This window comes from Mesitornis unicolor, unplaced genomic scaffold (assembly GCF_000695765.1).
Source record: "Mesitornis unicolor isolate BGI_N332 unplaced genomic scaffold, ASM69576v1 scaffold33386, whole genome shotgun sequence".
Lineage (NCBI taxonomy): Eukaryota > Metazoa > Chordata > Aves > Mesitornithiformes > Mesitornithidae > Mesitornis > Mesitornis unicolor.
Genome location: NW_010192293.1, coordinates 98,008 through 115,394, shown reverse-complemented (window position 1 = coordinate 115,394; position 17,387 = coordinate 98,008). Strand labels below are relative to the sequence as shown.

At 49.8% G+C, this 17,387-nt stretch overlaps 1 protein-coding gene across 5 annotated transcripts in view; it reads left to right on the top strand.

Moving 5' to 3' along the window:
- The first annotated feature begins 8,229 nt into the window (after positions 1 to 8,229).
- Positions 8,230 to 17,387, top strand: part of EPHB1 (EPH receptor B1) — a 38,109-nt gene continuing 28,951 nt past the window's right edge. For 3 of the 5 annotated variants that reach the window (XM_010187037.1, XM_010187036.1, XM_010187035.1), the window contains exons 1-2: positions 8,230 to 8,289; positions 11,503 to 12,184. In XM_010187037.1, coding sequence (XP_010185339.1) covers positions 8,233 to 8,289; positions 11,503 to 12,184 — 739 coding nt within the window. In that variant the 5' untranslated portion in view covers positions 8,230 to 8,232. The remainder of the gene's footprint in view (positions 8,290 to 11,502; positions 12,185 to 17,387) is intronic. The other 2 variants (XM_010187034.1, XM_010187033.1) reach the window with 1 other exon arrangement.

The window sequence follows — 17,387 nt, the reverse complement described above, 5'->3', positions numbered from 1 at the left end:
TGGAGGGAAATGCAGGATAAATGTTTTGATTTTTAGAGCTTTCCTCATAGGCGGTGCTATCCTAAAGAAAGGCAAAATAAATTCAGTGGGGAAGGAGAACCGCAGGAAAGGGGGGGGACATGTCTGGTGCAAAGCTTATTGCACCTGTTCCAGCGTTGCCTCGGTGCTGGTGGCCTTCAAGGTTGGCTCTGTGTTCATGCTCAGTGCAGCTGTAAGACAAATGTGAGCTGCTGGGGAGATTCCCCTCAGTCCCATGGGCCAATGTCCTGTGCATCCAGGCGTGAAGACTGCGTGGCCTTTTAATTTATCCTAGCATGTCTAATTGCGTGTGCTATTGATGTTTATGGCTGCTCTGGCTTCTCAGTCGACTAATTCTGCATTTAGAGGCTATTATTTCGGAGGGAATCCCAGTTGATTAGGAGCCCAGTTCCACTGAACTCGTTAGGCTTCAATGGCCCTTGTGTGGGAAATCTTTTTTTTTTCCCTCATTTGGGGTTCTTTGCTTTCTCATAGCATGATGATCAATTCCCCTCTTCCCAAGGGAAGATCTCCTGGCAGCATGTCCTTCTCTTAGGTGAGCTCACTTGCTTCCATTCACCCTGGCTGGAGCACGCCATGTGCAGCCAATGCTGGTATGCGGCTGTTGACCAAGAAGAGAGCTGCAGAAAAGTAGCAGAAAATACAAAGTTGTTGACGTCACTCCCCGATGTTTGGTTTATCCTTGCCGTCTCTTAACGCACTATGTTCCAGCGGGAATGTACCATGGCTTTGGGGTACTGGATCCTCCTCGCTCACTTGACTGGTGAGATGGTTGTCCAAACCAGCTGGTTTCCACCCAAGAAGTCCAGTGGTGTGGGGCTGCTGTGCCCAGCTTGTGCTGAAGCCACTCGACTGTGTGACGAGGGGTAGAGTATCCTCAGGCTCCTGACCTTCATTCTTTGTCTGCTTTGGCATATGCTTCTGCGTGGCGATAGCGTTGGATGGTGAAGAGCAGATGATTGAGTTGGAGGGTGCTACTTCTCCTGGGCAGCCTCACAAGCTTTTTGGAGGGTAAAGTTTCTGGAAAAGCCTCTGTGCATTCCTTTGTGGCTGCGTTCCTGTTCCACATCTTCTGGAGGATGCAACAAATAACTGCCAAGCTCGACATACGGTGATTTTTGGGGCAGGCTGCAGCATTCAGTGATGTTTGCTGGCAAGCCAGCCTTGAGAAAGCAGAGATGAGGATTTAAATGCATAATGACATTGCTGTGGTAAGCGTTCTCCTGAAAGAAAGCCTTATCATTGCCTTGTGGTGGCGTGGTGGAGGAGCTGGGCCCTGGGAACGGCTGGGTCTGTCATGGTGAGCTGGAGCGTTGAAGGGCTTTTTCAGCCCTTGGTGCTGTTGACTTTGGGTTGCCAAATGCCTCTGTGCCCATCTGTGAATACTTACGTATGGATTATGATCTATGTGTATAGTACATGTGGACTTTGTATAACCGTGGCCTGTGCGCAGTTATAAAAAGTATGATATAGGCAACTGACTTTGTTGCTACGGGAGCAAATGAGCTCCTTATATTGGGAAAATGTTAGGTTACCTGTAACGTGCCGTCCTGAGATTTTCCTCTTGCCTCCGATGTCTGGTTTGAGCTTGGTGGATTAAAACTTGTTCCCAAATTTTATAAACTAGGTTTACAATTTGGAAAACAAAAGGTATTGAAAGCCCTATCTTCTCTCTCTTATCGTTATATTTGATTTGGTACCCTTTGTCCTTTTTCCCTGTGATGCGTGCTTTTTTTGGTAATCCTCTGTCGTTTCCTTCCCTCTCTCTTATCTCTCCCTTTGCAGTTCTCTCTCTTTTCCTCTCTATTCCTCTCCCCTTCTCCCTCCTCCCTGTAATTTATTTGCAGGCAGGTTGTCTCTTTGATTTAGTGTATCTTCCCTTGGTAGGATTATGATAAATGGATTGTGTGGCTCCGGCTGAGCTTGTCCCACACCACGTACCCACGCTGTGTCAAGCATGAAAACTGAGGGGAGATGCTGGGGCTCGGTCCCTCTGCATGGTCTGCAGAGAGGAGCAAGCGTTGGTCAATGGGACTTGGTTCTCATGGTCCAAAACTCATCACCTCCTCCACTTTTTTAACCTGTGTTAGGCATGGGTCTTGGCAGAGGGGTTTTTGTCTGTGCTTTTCTCTTGCCTGATATGCTGGGTTTTTTGCTTATGGGCACATGCTTGCAAAAATTTAGGCAGGTATTTTATTGGGCGCTTTCAGGCACATCAACCGGCATATTTCAATTTACTGTATCCTGATATGGAGAGTGTTTGCTGCTTGTAATTAGAGCATTTCATCCCACAGTCACAGCAGGCAGCTGTTTATTGATAAAGTTGTTATATAGTTGCTGAGCAAACACCCCCAAATCTGAGCTTCATTAAGTTATCGCCTGCCCTGCTGCGATGCATCTTCATTGCACGCTGAAATCCATGCCATTGACCGGAGATCCCAGAGGAGGTCCGAGGCTGTGCTGTGCGGCTGCAGCTTAATGCATCCTGTCACAAATTGACACAGCACGCTTGTCCTCAGCTGATATGTATAAATTCTTTCCCTTTCCAACCCCAAATGGGGAAGGGGTTGGGGTTGGCCACTGCAGATCTTCTTGTGTCAGCTGGTGATGTCACAGCCAAGGTGTCTTTGCAGAGCAGGCGTGGCTGCTCGGCTCTCCTGAGAGGTCCATGCAGACCTCGAAGCATTGATGGGCTCCTTTAAAATACAGGCAGAAAACGTTTGGTGTCGCCTGGTTTTGTTGTTGTTTATAGCATCCTCGCCCTTCTCAACTGGGTTTGTTATTCGGCGGGTAATCCTTCATAACGAACCCACGGGAGATTGATGGGGAGAGCTCGTTATGCACTTCCAAAGCAGTTTCACCGTCGTTCTGTGGCAGCAAAATGCACCATTAAAGGCAGAGAGCCATGGGAATGATGGGACGTAATTGGTTGTTGCTGTAATATTTTTGATTGAAAGTGTATAGATACTGTAAGCAGATCTTTCAGCAGGCGCTGCTCTCAGGAAAGCGTTAAAAAGAGCAGCGCTTATCAAAGGGGAAAGGCTGATCCTGCTCTTACCCTGCCCGCCTCTCCAGTGCCGTAATTAAACCGTCTGGGAGATGCCATGGCGTTCGTGCTGTGAGCAGCGCCACTCCCTCCCAATTAGGAGCAGGAACCAGACGGGGAGTCCTCCCACAGAAGAGACTTTTTGGGTGGGATGTGCTCCCAGCAGCTCGCCACCTTAGACCAGAGCTGCGCGGATCTTCTGTTCCTGCTTTTTCCTAGCTTGGTCCGAAGTTCGGGATATATTGAAACCTTGCATGGGTGAACCTGGACCGTGTTGATGGGATGTTGTGGTGAGAATGTGGTCACGGAGAGCAACCTGAAACAACTCAGGCAACCTCCCGGTGTGTGCTTGAGCCCCTTCATCTATAGGCAATAGTGAGAATTAAATTCAAATTACTACCCCAGCACCTGTGGGACTTTCTTTCCCTTGACATTGAAAGGCAAACCACGAGCATAGAGGTAGTGGCAACAAGAGCCATGATGCAATCTGAGCTCGGCTTGAAGTCGTGACAATGACAGGAAGGCAGCGCTTGTGGCATCATAGCAGCTAATGTTGTTTAGCACCAGTCTTTATAATAAAGTGTCTTGGCTCTGCTTCTCTATTGTTCCCTTTCTCTGGTAATGTCACCAAACTTGGAGAGAAGCTTCCCAAGCTGTGCGTTTGCCTTGGGCTGATTTTGCTAAAGCTCTTGGGCGAGAAAGAGGGGGTAGAAAGCAAGCTTGGCGTTTATGAGCATGAAACAGAGGGCGAAAATATGGTGCTTTGCTTATGAAAAAGTCTTGCTTTTGTTCCCCTTCAGAAAGTCATGCTGTGGGGCTGGGACTGCCCAGGGCACGTGCCCTGGGGGTGAACCCTGCACTGAGCCCATCGGCATTTGCTCAGGCTCGCTTTGTGCTCTGTGAGGACGAGTCTCCAAAGATCCCACCCAGGAGCATCTTCTGCCTCTCCAGACCCCGGGCCCAAGCCCTGCCTGGACATGCGTGCCCTGCCCCTTGCTTGACGCCTGCCCTCCCCTCTCCCCTCAAAAGTTCAGCAATTGACACACACCTCCCTGCTCCCTACGCACCTCAGGGGGGTTATTTCCAGCAGCTGGCATCCTTTCCAAATCTCCCTCTACCCATCTGTTGTTATCAAGCCTCCTCTCTCCTTATTTTACTTAATTTCTATCTTTTTCCTCTTGGTCGTGTTCAGCATGCCTGTGTCTCTTCACATATGCCCAAGCATTTGCTTTTGAGTGCCTTAGGCTGGTTCCTGCCGTTATCTTCTTGCAGGAGTGAGAGCTGCTGCTTCTTGCCTTAGGAGAGGGACCGTGTCCCCAAGGCATCTATTGAGGAGTGCAGCACTCACAGAAGTTTCTCAGTGGCCTCCCTGAGCAGGAAATTTGTTGTCATCTGGAAGGCGAGAGATACGACAACGTGAAAAGCTTATCAGGTTGGGTTGGCCTCTTTGCCTCCATCTCTCTCTGCCCGTAGCCAGACTCAGCTCCTCACTGGGGAGAAGTCACATCTTCTCATGGTGGGACATAGCAGAAGCCCTCCATGCTGGGGAGGTTTGAAATACGGGTTTCAGGGTAGGGAATTCAGGAAATAAGTTCCACATCATTTTGGGTAGTTCAAAAAGTTTTTTCTGGAAGAGGCTTAAATCCTATTGGGAAGGGTTGTTGGCAAGATGGCATCAGCTGATGTCAAAGGAAGGCTCCCCATGCTGCTATGCACCGCGCCTGGCTACACTCACCCTAAATATCTTATTTTCCCATGCCGACGCTTGAGTGATGCCAGCCCACCTTGTGTTCCTCTGAGATGCAGGCATCAGCTCCGGCCGCTTCTCGCACCCATTTCCCAGGGAGGGTGCGGGGAGCCTGGGACAGCAGCGCATCCTCCCTGCCTGGATCGCGCCAGTGCCATCACAGATGGATGCGCCGCTCGGCAGCAAGGATGCTGGTGCATTCTAATTGCTGGCATCTCTACTCGTTACGAGTGTAATTGTGAGTAGACGTTTGTTTTTGTATTGATAATTAGGGACTGGAACAGATGGTGAAGGCTTAGTTTAAAGTAATGTGTCCATTAAAGAAAATCTACTGTATACAGCTGAAGATTCTTCACTCTAAGAGAGCTCAGCTCGCAGGAGCAGAGCTTGTCTTCTCCCTAACGAGGGCTTCAGTCTTTACAGCCTGGTTGGCTGCCTGCAGTGGAGGTTCAGGTCCCAAAGACTCCTCCAAACCAGTGCATCGAGCTCCCTCCCGGGCAGAGCATCCCCTGGGCATCCACCATGCCCACATGCAGGCGGTCAGGCATGGAAGGAGTTGCTGAAGGAGCGGCAGCTTGCTCACGCTTACCTGCTGGGCATGGTGGAGGCACGGGCAGTGGCCGATGCAGGTGGCATGTGGTTCACCTGACGTGACTAGCGATGCTGCGCTAGATGGAGGACGTACAGGGAGATGATGTGCCCCTGCGCTGACACTCCTGGGGGGCTGCTCTGGCTGGGGGGATGAGACTCTCCTGCCACAGACAGGCCTCTGGTTAATTAATACCCAGTGTCAAATAATGAGGACTGGTCTGGCAGGAGGTGAGGTGCAGGGTGTCTGTGTGGCTTCTCCAGCCCCGGTCCATAGTAATCCCTTTGTCAGCAGGCAGAACAAAGGGATTTTACTGCCTGCCCCCAAGTGATGGATGGCCAAGGGGGCAATCTCCGTGTCCCCCCACCAGTGGCTGTTTTGCAGGTGAGAGATGGAAGCGGAAGCTCCAGGTGTCTCAGTTTCTCTGTGGGATCTTGGGGCAAGGGGCACCGGTGTCTGCAAACCACCCCTGTGCTGATGAAGGGTGCTGGGCAGAGCCTTAGACCCAAGCTGCCTGGCCATAAATGTCTCTGCAGGGTTTCCCCTGGGGTCATATTGTCACTCATATGTCCCAGAAAATGAAGTAAAATCCAAGATTTCCTCCCAGAGGAAACAGCAGAGGTCAATGGGAAGTTGCTCAGCTGAGTCCTTCTGGTGCCAGGACCTCTGCAGTCACAGGGTTTGGGTGAGCTCAGCAGGAATTTGAGCTGAAGCAGGGGTTTAACCATTTTATTTTATTAAAAACAAAACAACCAAACTATTTTGCCAGGTTCTTGTATATCTTAGTGTCTTTGGGAGTGAGGGCAGGTCTGAGCAGGAGATGGTCTGTAGAAGGTCAGGCTTTTAGTGGTGACTCTCAGCCCTCTTTTTCCTTTGATTTGCAAATCACTTCAGAAGCACAGAGCTGTTGAAGTGCAAGTTATGCATCTGAGATGGCCATGCAATCCTCTTAGGACTCTGGAAACCTCCGAAGTGAAAGCTTCTCTGTGGTTCTTTTCAGTTTATTTATTTATTTCTCTTGGTTTTTTTAAATTACTCTGAAGTTTCCTGCTTCAGGAGCTCCTATGCTATGCCAGCATCACTGCTGTGCCTTCCTGCTTGCTTTCCAAAATGTAGAGCCTTTGGGGAGGAAGAGAACAGGAGTGAAGGAGTGAGGCCTTGGGAGGGAGCTGCCGGGAGGGGTCCTGGTGGTGTCACCTCGGAGCAGAGCCGGTCCTCACGTGCTACCGTCCCGCACTGCGGCCGTGCTTTATCTAAAGTACATTCTGCTGTCATCACGCACTGGAGAAAAAAAAAAAGCCTGGGGAAGGAAGCTGTAAGTGCGGGGAATAGGAAGGGAGTTTATTCTTTCCTGAATAAACCCTTACATGTCCTTATTCACCGCAGAGGGTGGGTGAGCCAGGTCTGCTTCACAGCCTGGCCATGCTCCCTGCATCACCCAGGGCTCTGCTGCCTCAGTTTCCCCCTGCATGGCACAAGGACACCCTGTTTGCTGTGGGGAAAACTATCAAGGATTTTAGGGGCTCTGAGAGCATCCCTCCCCACACAGCCCCTAGGCAGTGCTTTGAAGTCCCCCAGCAATGCTGTAGTAGCATCCCAGGACCCAGCAGCTTTTCACTCCATCCCTGCTCCCCTCCCTGGAAGCCAGGCTGAGTGGGCAGCTCTGGACAGGATTTTGGGAGCAGGGAATGTTTATCACTTGTGGCAGGGCGGGGAGTTCCCGGTCACGCTCCTCTGGCTTCCCATTCTGGGGCAGCCAGCAATGGGAGGGGTGGGTAGATTAATAGGAGTCTCGTTTCCCGCTTGTGATTGCTAGGAGAGGTGCAGAGAGATTAAAAGCAGCAGCCTGGCGGCAGTTCATATTCCTGAGCTGATTTTGATTTCCTGACCTTTATTTCTCTGGTTGCACCCTTTTTCCTGGCACTGCAAAGCTGCTGTGAGTACCTGGGACCATGGAGGAAAGAGGAGGGATGCGGGATGCTTGGCTGTGCCAGCCGGCGGCAGTACGTCTCCTCCTCCCATTTGGTCGAGAAACAGGAATTGAGGAAATTAATCTGTATGTCTGCTTGCTGCAAACAAATAAATAAAACCTGGAGGATTTTCCCCATCTGTTTCTATATGTTGTTGCTCTCACTATTATTCTTCTTGTGTTTTGTTGTTGTTTTTTTCTTAAGATCGAAAGTAGGGAAATGTCAGCTGTATTATAGCTTTTAAATATTTCCCACCGAAACCTTCATCAAAAGACCCCCAAGCAGAGGAACACTGCTCCGACAATGTGATTTTTATTTGCGTATTTGAAATCACTCTGACAAGTAATAACTGTGTGCAACGACAACTCAGGGCACCAGACAGATGTAGTGTATAAAATGGGACGTCTCGCATTGTGAAGTGAAGCAAGTAGCTGTGAGCGAGTTGGATGGGACCTGTACTTCCAGGGAGTTAACGCAAACCCACTGCTTGGGTTTAGACAGGGTTTTGTACATGCATGTAATGACTCCATGAAACGCAGTGTTCTTAATTTTTAATTTTTTTTTAGTTGGTAACACTGCTTTGTTTTTCTAGGCTTGGTTCAGGCCATGTGTCTTTGTAAAGAGTCTTGTCCTGCGCTGTTTGCTCCAGACTGAAGCTTCCCTGAGTTCATTAGCAGTGTTAGGGCACCTGCTGCTTTATTTCTGAGCAGCTCCGAAGGTCAGATGTGTGCCCTGTGAAAACAAGTGAACATTTTTCTGCGGCTCTGTGTTCATAACATGGTTGAAGATGCCAAGACTAACTCACTCACTTTCCTTTTCTTGTGTTTCCTCAGAAACCTTGATGGATACGCGGACGGCGACGGCGGAGCTGGGCTGGACTGCCAACCCTCCTTCAGGGGTAAGTGCCTCTCACCCAGTTGATCCTTATGTGAGCTCGTGGGATTCACTATTTATCTTCAAACGCTGTGGGGAGCCGGGGACATCCCAGCAGGAGCAGTGGTGCTGGCGTGGGGCAGCCAGAGCATCCCTGTGCCTAGCTGCATGGCTGGTCCAGGGCTGAGCATCCCTTCCCTGAGCTGATGAAGATGGAGCTGTTCTCCATCCCCACGCTGTCTGCTGCCCTGCCTGTTGTCCTCCCAGGTGAAGGGTCCAGCCGTGTCACTGTTCTCCATCCCCCCTGCCCACGCCTTCCTTCTCTCTGTGCCAAAAGGCTTGTAATTAGGAAACATTAACAGGCTCAAAACAGCTTTCATACTTGGAACGTCATCTGTAATTGCACTCGGCAGTGCTCTTCCCTGGCTATTAATGTCACTTTTATGAAGTAATGAGGAACAAAACACCTTGAGGCACTTAAAACATCTTTTTTATATAATATGAGCCTTTGAGGAATGGAAGCATAAAATAACCTGACGCACGTTCCCCTGGCAGAGAAAGTGAGAGATGGAGTCAGAAGGAAGAGGAGAGATGGTGGGAGGGGATGTGAGCTGATGGATGGGCATCGTGGTGAGACAGGCAGTGATGGGTACAGCAGTGGGGTTCATCCTTGGGGCCTCAAGCATATATTAGATCTTCCACAAAGTATTTTGAAATACCAAGTCTTTTATTTAAAAGACATAGTGTCGGTCTGTAGCTTGTGTTGGAGAGTGAGACTTCCTCTGTGAAATCCCCTTGCTTGTGGACTGGGCTTTTCTTTGTAGCATCAGGCGCTTTGCTGGGTGGATATGGGGCATCTCAAGGTGTATTCTGGACTTCTGGAGTGAACTCTGTAGGTATCACATCCCAGGTAAGGAAGGTTTTGGGGTAGGTTGGACACCAGTTGAAAATAAGTAATGTCTTCTTTTCGCTCCAGGTATGCAGTAGTCTTTATGAGCTGCCTAGTTACAGCACTGAGTTTTAGGGTTTGTCCCATTTAATAGTCCACAACAAATATTTGAGGGCAGATTTGTGCTGCTTCTGGGTTTGTCTGGTGCTAAAAGCCAATATTTGGGTGAGGCTCATCTGGATTGTGGGTGCCAGGGCGGGTTTGCGAACTGTGACCCATCCAAGCAGCATGGTTTAGAGATGCCAAAATACACATGGGGATTTCTGCTTGTGGTCAGTGAAGACCCCAGGTTCAGTTGGTCTTTTCTTGTTTTTAGTCTTCAGTTCCAAAAAGCAGCCACCCTCTTGGTGTTAATGCTGAGGCACGGGTGCCAGCTGGGCAGTAGGGGCTATGGTCCCCAAGGACTGGCTGCAGCGAGACATGGGCTCTTGCTGTCCTCAATGGATGTGCTTGAAATCTCAGCAGAGATGGAGAAGAACATTGTCTTAATCCCTAGCTCTCTGTGAATTATTTAGTGGGATCTTGTCAAAATGATGCATTTGTCACTGTTAGAGCATTGATGGCAGCAGCCACTGGCACCATGGGGCTTTCCAGCTGTGGGGACCTCCTGCTCTTTGGTGCCTGGTTACAGGAGTGCTCAGCCCAAAGGATGCCCAAGGGAGCATCAGTATCCAGCCCCAAACCCTCATGAGGGTTTTCCAAGTGGCATTTGGTGGTGTTCCCAGCTGCAGGCAGCCCTGTGTGCTGGGCATCTGAAATGTAGCTGTGTCCACTGGCAGATTTTGGCTCCAGATCTGAGTTTTGAAGCTCTGTTTGCAACCTTCCCTCCCCCTCCGCCCCCCCACCTCCTCCAAAAAAAAAATCAAAGCATAAGGAGGGCTCAGTGGAAGGAGCTGACGAGAGAGCTGGCTTCCTGATGGGCACCATGGATAAGAGGGTTGTGGCTCAGTTCCCCTCCTGTTTACCCAGCTGTGGTGCTGGAGCCGGCGAGTGGGATGAAGAGGAGGATTTGGGGAGGACTGTGCAGCTTTCTTGTGTGAAAAGGTGTCTGGGAATGAAAGGGTGTGGGATTTGCACGTCTTGTCCAGGATACATAAGAGGTTTTTGCCGTGCTTTTGCAGCGTGGGATGAGAAGGGAGAGCGCTTGGCTGGATGTGCGAAGTTTTATTGCTGGTTGCTGTTTGCTGAACAATGATGTGCAACCTTGAGCTGTGATCTGCGCTTAAACTCAGTGGAGCTGAGTAGGTGGACCTGGGAGCAAACGTTCAGCTGCGCTTGTTGACAATGTGTAGAGGACCCTGCTTTGAATACAAAATAAAAACCTGTGGGTTTTTTTACATCAAGGCTGTAGTTTACTATGGGGAAGCTTGGGAAGCAGGTGAGGAGTGTGGTTGTTTAATGGAAAATGGAAAAGGGCAAAATCTGTAAGATCGCGGGGTTGGTCATGGTACATCAGCTCTTTAGGAAGGCTCAACGTGGCGGGGCAGGTTGGCATCACCCATCTGCCGCTGTGCCCCCACATAAGCACGAATGCATGCAAGTGCTGTCATAGCATCGCTTCTGGAAATTATGCATGATATTCAGAGTGCTGCTTAAAGATTGCCATATGAATAATGCTGTTATGAGGAGATTGTAAACATGGATTAGTTAAAATGAATGGATTATGAGGTTGTAAATCTGTCTGTAGGACTCTAATGCCATCATAGACTATTCACAGTTTGCCGCTGTCCCTTAATTGAAATTGTAGCCTGGATTATATTAATGCCCTTCTATAAATCGAATTGCAAATCTATATTCTCTCTCGCCGTGGTGGTAATGTTTTATTTAGTTAGTTTTCTTTGCCAGGGGAAATGATCCCATCGTGCCGAGTGCCTGGGGTCAGGCTCTCTCTCCAGCCCACATACTGGCTCGGGCTTTAATGAAGCCATAGCCTCGTTTGCTGCTTTCCCTCTTGCCTCTGGTTGCCTGGACCATCTCTCTTCTCATTTTTACGTCTTCTCAGGGCAGCTAAGGTGGTTGCCTGTGTAGAAAAGATGTTTTAACATCTGCTGGGAGCGATGGGGATGCAGGGGTGAGAGGGTGAACATTGCTGCTGCTGCTGGCCTGGGTGGTGTTTCTTCTGCATGTGCTTCATGTTACGTGTCCACGACTGCATTCCTAGTCCACTTTGGGGCTTTGGGATTCTCCTTCCAGCCCTGTCTTGTGTGGGGTAAGCGCCACCTGTGTGGCTCACAGGCCGCCACTGGTGCCTCTGCCTCCCTCTCATCACTTCTCCCTTCCCCTTTGCAGTGGGAAGAAGTCAGTGGCTACGACGAAAACCTCAACACCATCCGTACGTACCAGGTCTGCAACGTCTTCGAGCCCAACCAGAACAACTGGCTCCTCACCACATTCATCAACCGGCGTGGAGCTCACCGCATCTACACCGAGATGCGCTTCACTGTGCGGGACTGCAGCAGCCTCCCCAACGTCCCCGGCTCCTGCAAGGAGACCTTCAACCTCTACTACTACGAGACAGACTCTGTCATTGCCACCAAGAAGTCCGCCTTTTGGACGGAGGCACCCTACAGCAAAGTGGACACCATTGCTGCTGACGAGAGCTTCTCCCAGGTGGACTTTGGTGGCAGGTTGATGAAGGTGAACACAGAAGTGAGAAGTTTCGGGCCCCTGACCCGCAATGGCTTTTACCTGGCTTTCCAGGACTATGGGGCTTGTATGTCTCTGCTGTCCGTCAGGGTCTTCTTCAAGAAGTGCCCCAGTGTGGTGCAGAACTTCGCCATCTTCCCGGAGACGATGACGGGAGCGGAGAGCACCTCTCTAGTGACTGCTCGTGGCACCTGCATCCCCAATGCCGAGGAGGTGGACGTGCCCATCAAACTGTACTGCAACGGGGACGGGGAGTGGATGGTCCCCATTGGGCGCTGTACGTGCAAGGCTGGTTATGAGCCGGAGAACAACGTGGCTTGCAAAGGTAAGGCTGGCCTTGGGTAATGAGGCACTTTTATTGATTTTAAGCTTTGCTTAACAAAATGTTTGTTCCCAAACAAGCTGTTTTGGGAAATGCCTGTTTTGAAATTGGTCCTGCACTGTTTACCTGCCCTGAGGTGGTTTTGCTCTGAGTACCAGGCAGGGATTTGGGAGCAGTGGTCAACCCGTGGCTTCTCGGTGTGCTACGGCGTGCAGCCAAAGTCAGCGAACAGCGCGGCGAGGATGCGGGTGCTGGTGCAGCCGCTGCCATGAGCCCCCTGGAAGCCGCCTCTGTGATCTGCTGCCTTCAAAGTGCTGCGCGGGCCAGCGCTTGCCGGCTGAGCCGCTTTCATCTGCCTCGTTATTTCCCCAGCAAAGCTGTGGGAGCCGGGCAGCCGCTGTCGGGCCCGGCTGCAGCAAAGCCGCTCTGATTCTCGACATTAATTGGAATTTTTTTTTTGCTGCTTTTGGGTTCCCCCAGCCACGCCACCAGCACGCTGCTGCCTGCTGGAGTCCTCCACAGCGCGGGGTTATAAATATGGAAATAGCACTCGCTGCTTTTCATCTCCTGTTGCTGTTCTGGTGAATATTTCCCAAATACTGTTGGAAGATTATTATTTTTTTTAATATTGGCTTTATTCGCTGCCCTTTCCTCCTCTTCTCCCAAATTAGGGTGTTGTTTCTGTATGCTGCTTAGGAGGAGGGAATAGGAGAGGGCTTTTTGCATGGGAAACTAACCTCTGTTTCATCGGTGCTTTCCAAATAGCTTGTAGAAGGTGGGCACCACCAGGTCAAGGAAGGGTTGAGAAGAAGGGGAAGGTTGAAGGTAGGTGTCTAAGTGCTTTGGTGCTGGTTTTGGAGGGGTGATGGGAAGAGGTCTGATTTGGACCTCTTGTGGTGCAGGTGGCAGCACATGTAACACCAGGCTTGGCTGTGGGGCCATGTTGCCACCATGGTATTTCTTCTCCACCTGTAACTCCACATACATGAAAATGGCAAAGCTGGGATTCAAGCTATGGAGAAACTTGTTTGTTAATTTGCCTTAAGCCTGGGAGCTTGTGTAGTTTTTCCTGCCTGGCCAAGGTGGAGTTGGCAATGCCTTCCTATGGCTGGGAAACCACCAGAGAGTCTGTGTGCTTGTGCCTTGTTTTCACATCAAGAAGCATCGCTGGTGGATTCCTTTGAGTTCTGTGGTTGACCTCAAGCGTGGTTTTATTCCCACCAGGAGATGGTCTGTTCCCCTGAGGAGCAGATGCGCTCCATCACAGGGAGGGCTCTTTGCAAACGGCAGCGTTTCTGGTGAGATGTTCCTCTGCTACTGAATAAACAAACAGAAAGCGCACACGGTTTTATGGCAGAATGACATTTCCTCATCATGGAAAAATAAGTACTAATTTTAGCTAAAGGCTGTAATTGTGCAAAAAAGGTGATTTTGCCAGAAATATAGGAAAACAATGCTGATGCAAAGCTGCTGCAGGTTTTGATGGTATAGACCTTTCTATCTGCTGCCAGCTGGGGAAGTGGAGGAGGTTGAGGTCTTGAGCACCTCTAGCCCCCTGGTAAAGAGGGTGCTGCACCTACCCAATGCTCATAGTTTGAGGATGGAGGAGGACAGCAGGATGCAAGAAGCACAGAAGCCATTTTTTATGAGTAAAAATCAGACCTGATGTTGGACTCTGGGTTCTCAGTCACTGGTGTGCATCCTTTGGCCATGAACCTCCTCTCTGTACCCCTGTGGATCTTGGAGCCCACAAGGAAAGACCTGAACCCACTACTGCCCTTTCCAAAGGTCAGTGGGAAGGGGATGGCACATTGCAAGGTTTAGAAATAATAATTTATTGGTTTTCTGTTTGTCTTCATGCTCTTGAAGGGGTCGCATTCCCCTGCCTGGTTCGCCTCACAGGGATGCTGCCAGGATCACACCCTGGCTCCTTTGAACCGTGTGCTCCTGCCATTGGCTCAAAACCTTCGTCAGCTTGAGCTGAGCCACTTAACAAGCCTGGGGGAATTGTCACCAAGACAAAAAAATAATTAAAAAATCCCTTGGTATTTAAAGGCTGAGAAAATTGGCTTAATTCTCAGTGGTGGGAAAAAAATAGGGTTGAATGGTTGAGCTCCTGCAGCCTTCCCTCATCCCTCCCACCCCCTGGGATAGAGGCTGTGCCTATCATGGGGCTATTAGACCGGAGCGGCTTCGTGCTGACAGCAGAGCTGGGGGCCACTGAGGGATTCATTAATACCAGCTTTTATCAGCACTTAGCCACTCATGAAAGGCATAGGCAGAGCACAATCTTTATTGGGGGTATTTGGAGTCCCAAAGAAATCATCACCGTGTTTTAGGGGCAGAGTGATGTGGGGGCTGTTACCACGTTGATGCTAAGATGGAGACAGGAGGGAGGGATATTTTTTTTTATTGATCTGTGCTGTTATTTGTTTCTGTCCTGGGCTGGTTGGGGTTTGGCATAGACCTCCAGACTGGTGCGAAGCTGTGTGCCTCTCAGCTGGGTGATGGCATGCTGTACCCAAAAACCTGGTGGGACTGCCTACCCCATCCTCTTTGGCACCTTGTGCCCGTGAGAGCTGTGGGTCAATGTGAAATGGAGGCTGTTACTGAATTAAAAATGAATAATTCATTTGGTGCGATAGCCCGTGCTCCGTTTGGGTGGATATTAAATCCATTTGTCTTGCTCTGCCCCATCCCTCAGCCTTGCTTTATGGCTTCCTCGTGTGGTCAAGGTGCAATGCATCATTGTGCTGGGGAGAAGGTGGGAGGAAAAGAGGGAGCGGGGATCATTGAGAGGCCGGGGAAATCGGTCAATACCTTGGATGAGCGTGCTGGGTGGATTTCACTTGTTCTCCTCAAGGAAAATTATTAAACCCTTTCTCTCCTGGCGTTTCACTCTGAAACCTAATGACGACAAGGTAACCCCTTGCTAGAATGATGGCAGTTGTGGATCTCTCAGCTTTTATCCCTTTTGACTCTGAGGATGGTGTGCTGAATTTGTGTCTGCTGGAATCACGCTGACTTTCTCTGTAACCTTCCCAGAAACAGGTGATAACTCAGTTGCATGGAGAAGGAAAAAAAGCCTGAGCTAAAGGAAGGAAAGTCTGAGCTGAAGGAAAAAGTCTGGAGCTAAAGCAGCCATGTGCTGAATTCTCACTTTGTATGTATAAACTCAGGGAGAAGGGGTGAGAGAGCGGTCCTGCTGCTTCCTGGCCTTGTCTTGCTTTTGTTTTTCCCCTCCTGGCAAATTCCTGTCATGGCGCAGTCGGGAGCCTCCAACCTGCCACAGCTCAGGATAAGGAACCAACCTGCTTGCTTGCAACGCCTGGAAATCAGAGCTAGCAGGGATGGAAAAAGTCTTTGGGTGCTGACCGCTGCGCCCGGGCTGTGCCAAGCCTCTGCCAAAGCTGCGTGTGGGTTGATTTTGGCCTCCTTCATCCCTTTGGTTTCTTTGTCTCCTTTTCCCATTTGTGCCTGGAGGGTGGGATTTGGGAAAGGGATAGTGGGGGGGATGTGTCTCACCAGTTGAATGTCAAGGAGCAAGCGGCCCCATGCTGGTCCCGCCCCCCCCCCGTCCCGTCCCCCCCCCACTGTTATCCTCCCCTCCTGCTGAGCAGCCTTGGCAATAATTATTGATTTTCTCTATTTAGCCATCACAGAAGGCTGGAAACAATACAAAGCATGGCATTTAGAAAGTGATCTTTTAAAAAAATAGTAATTATGAACATTTTGTAATTAGCAGTAATTTGCTAACACTTAAAATAAGGGAGGGCTGCAGAAAGGCCTTTTTTTGCATTTTAGGGTAGTGTTGTGTTTTTTTTCTCCCAGTAGTGCTGGTTCCTGTACTTCCCCACGACTAGGTATTATCATTCCAGCTGCCACACCAACCCAAACAGCTCTCAGCTACCTCCTGCAGCTCTGTGGGTTTAGAAGTAGGATTTCAAGCTTTTCTCCAGTTTAGCATCACAAGGGGGTTGGCTGGGCAGCCCTGGGTCTCCTCCTCACCCGGCTCCGCTGTGTCTCTGTGGGGCTTGGACTACTGGCAGCCACTAACTATCAGAAAAGCTGCTTTTAGCCCAAAATGAGAGCATTCATGCAGCTGAGGCATCTTTTCCCCCTAACAGCAGCAAGGACATCCGGGGGAGGTGGTGTTTTATTTCAGGTTTAGCCAAGCCAAAGAACCCCTGACCTCTCAAAATAGGCCTTTTCCTCCCTTTTTTAAAAAAATGCTTTTTCACAATATCAAGTTTTCTACCTCCTTTCCCAGCTGGCATCAGCCCAAGACGCTGTCCCCGTCTGGGCTGTGCGGGGAAGCAGCCGCTCGCCCAGCAATTCCCGGCTCTGGGCAGGGATGCTGGAGGGGGATGGAAGGATGCAGGGATGCTGGGGGAGCTGGAGGGATGCTCCCTTTGGTTGCAGGGGCTTTGCCGCCTTCTGGCAGCCATCTCCCTGCTTCCGCCGCTGGGTGGAACAGGCAGCCCAGTTTTACCAGGGCCGCACTGTGGAGGAGATGCATTGGAATCACCATGCCTCCAAAAAAAAGAATAGAAAAAAAGTGTGATTTTTTTTTCTTAAATTATGCCTTAATGAAGGCATCCATTAACCTCTGTAGTAATTTTGTAAGGAATATGTCTAGGAAAACCTTGTTAAATTTTTTTTCTAATGAGTGTGATGGGTTTTAATGGAAGTCTTAATTAGACATTATTAGCCAAGGTGTTCCTCAGCTGGATTCCAGGCCCTTTTCTCTCCCCCAGTGCAGGGATGGGGAAGGACCGTGTGTCCTGGCTGCGACTGCTCTCCAGCTCTGTCCCCCAAATCCTGTGTGGGGTCTGGCTTATCCTTGCAATCCAGATCCCTCCAAAGAGGAAATGAAGGAGAAATCTGGAAAATGCCCTGGGAACGTGTGAGTGCAGGCCAGGCAAACATCGCTGGGCAGCCATAGCCACAGTGTCACTCAATGTTGAACTTTTAAAAATTATTTTTCAGTCTTTTTTATTTCTCCTCAAATTGTACCATGAGCTGTTATGTATTTTCCCTCCCCATAATGAGAACTTTTGAGTGTTACATTGATTCTAGTCTTAAAAGATGAAGAAAAATAACTCAATTCTGGGCGGAGGACTTTTTTTTCCTTCCGTCCCCTAAGGGTCTTTTCATAAGCCTGTTTACAAATGAGAGCGTCAGTCTGCTTCTAAACCCTTGGCAT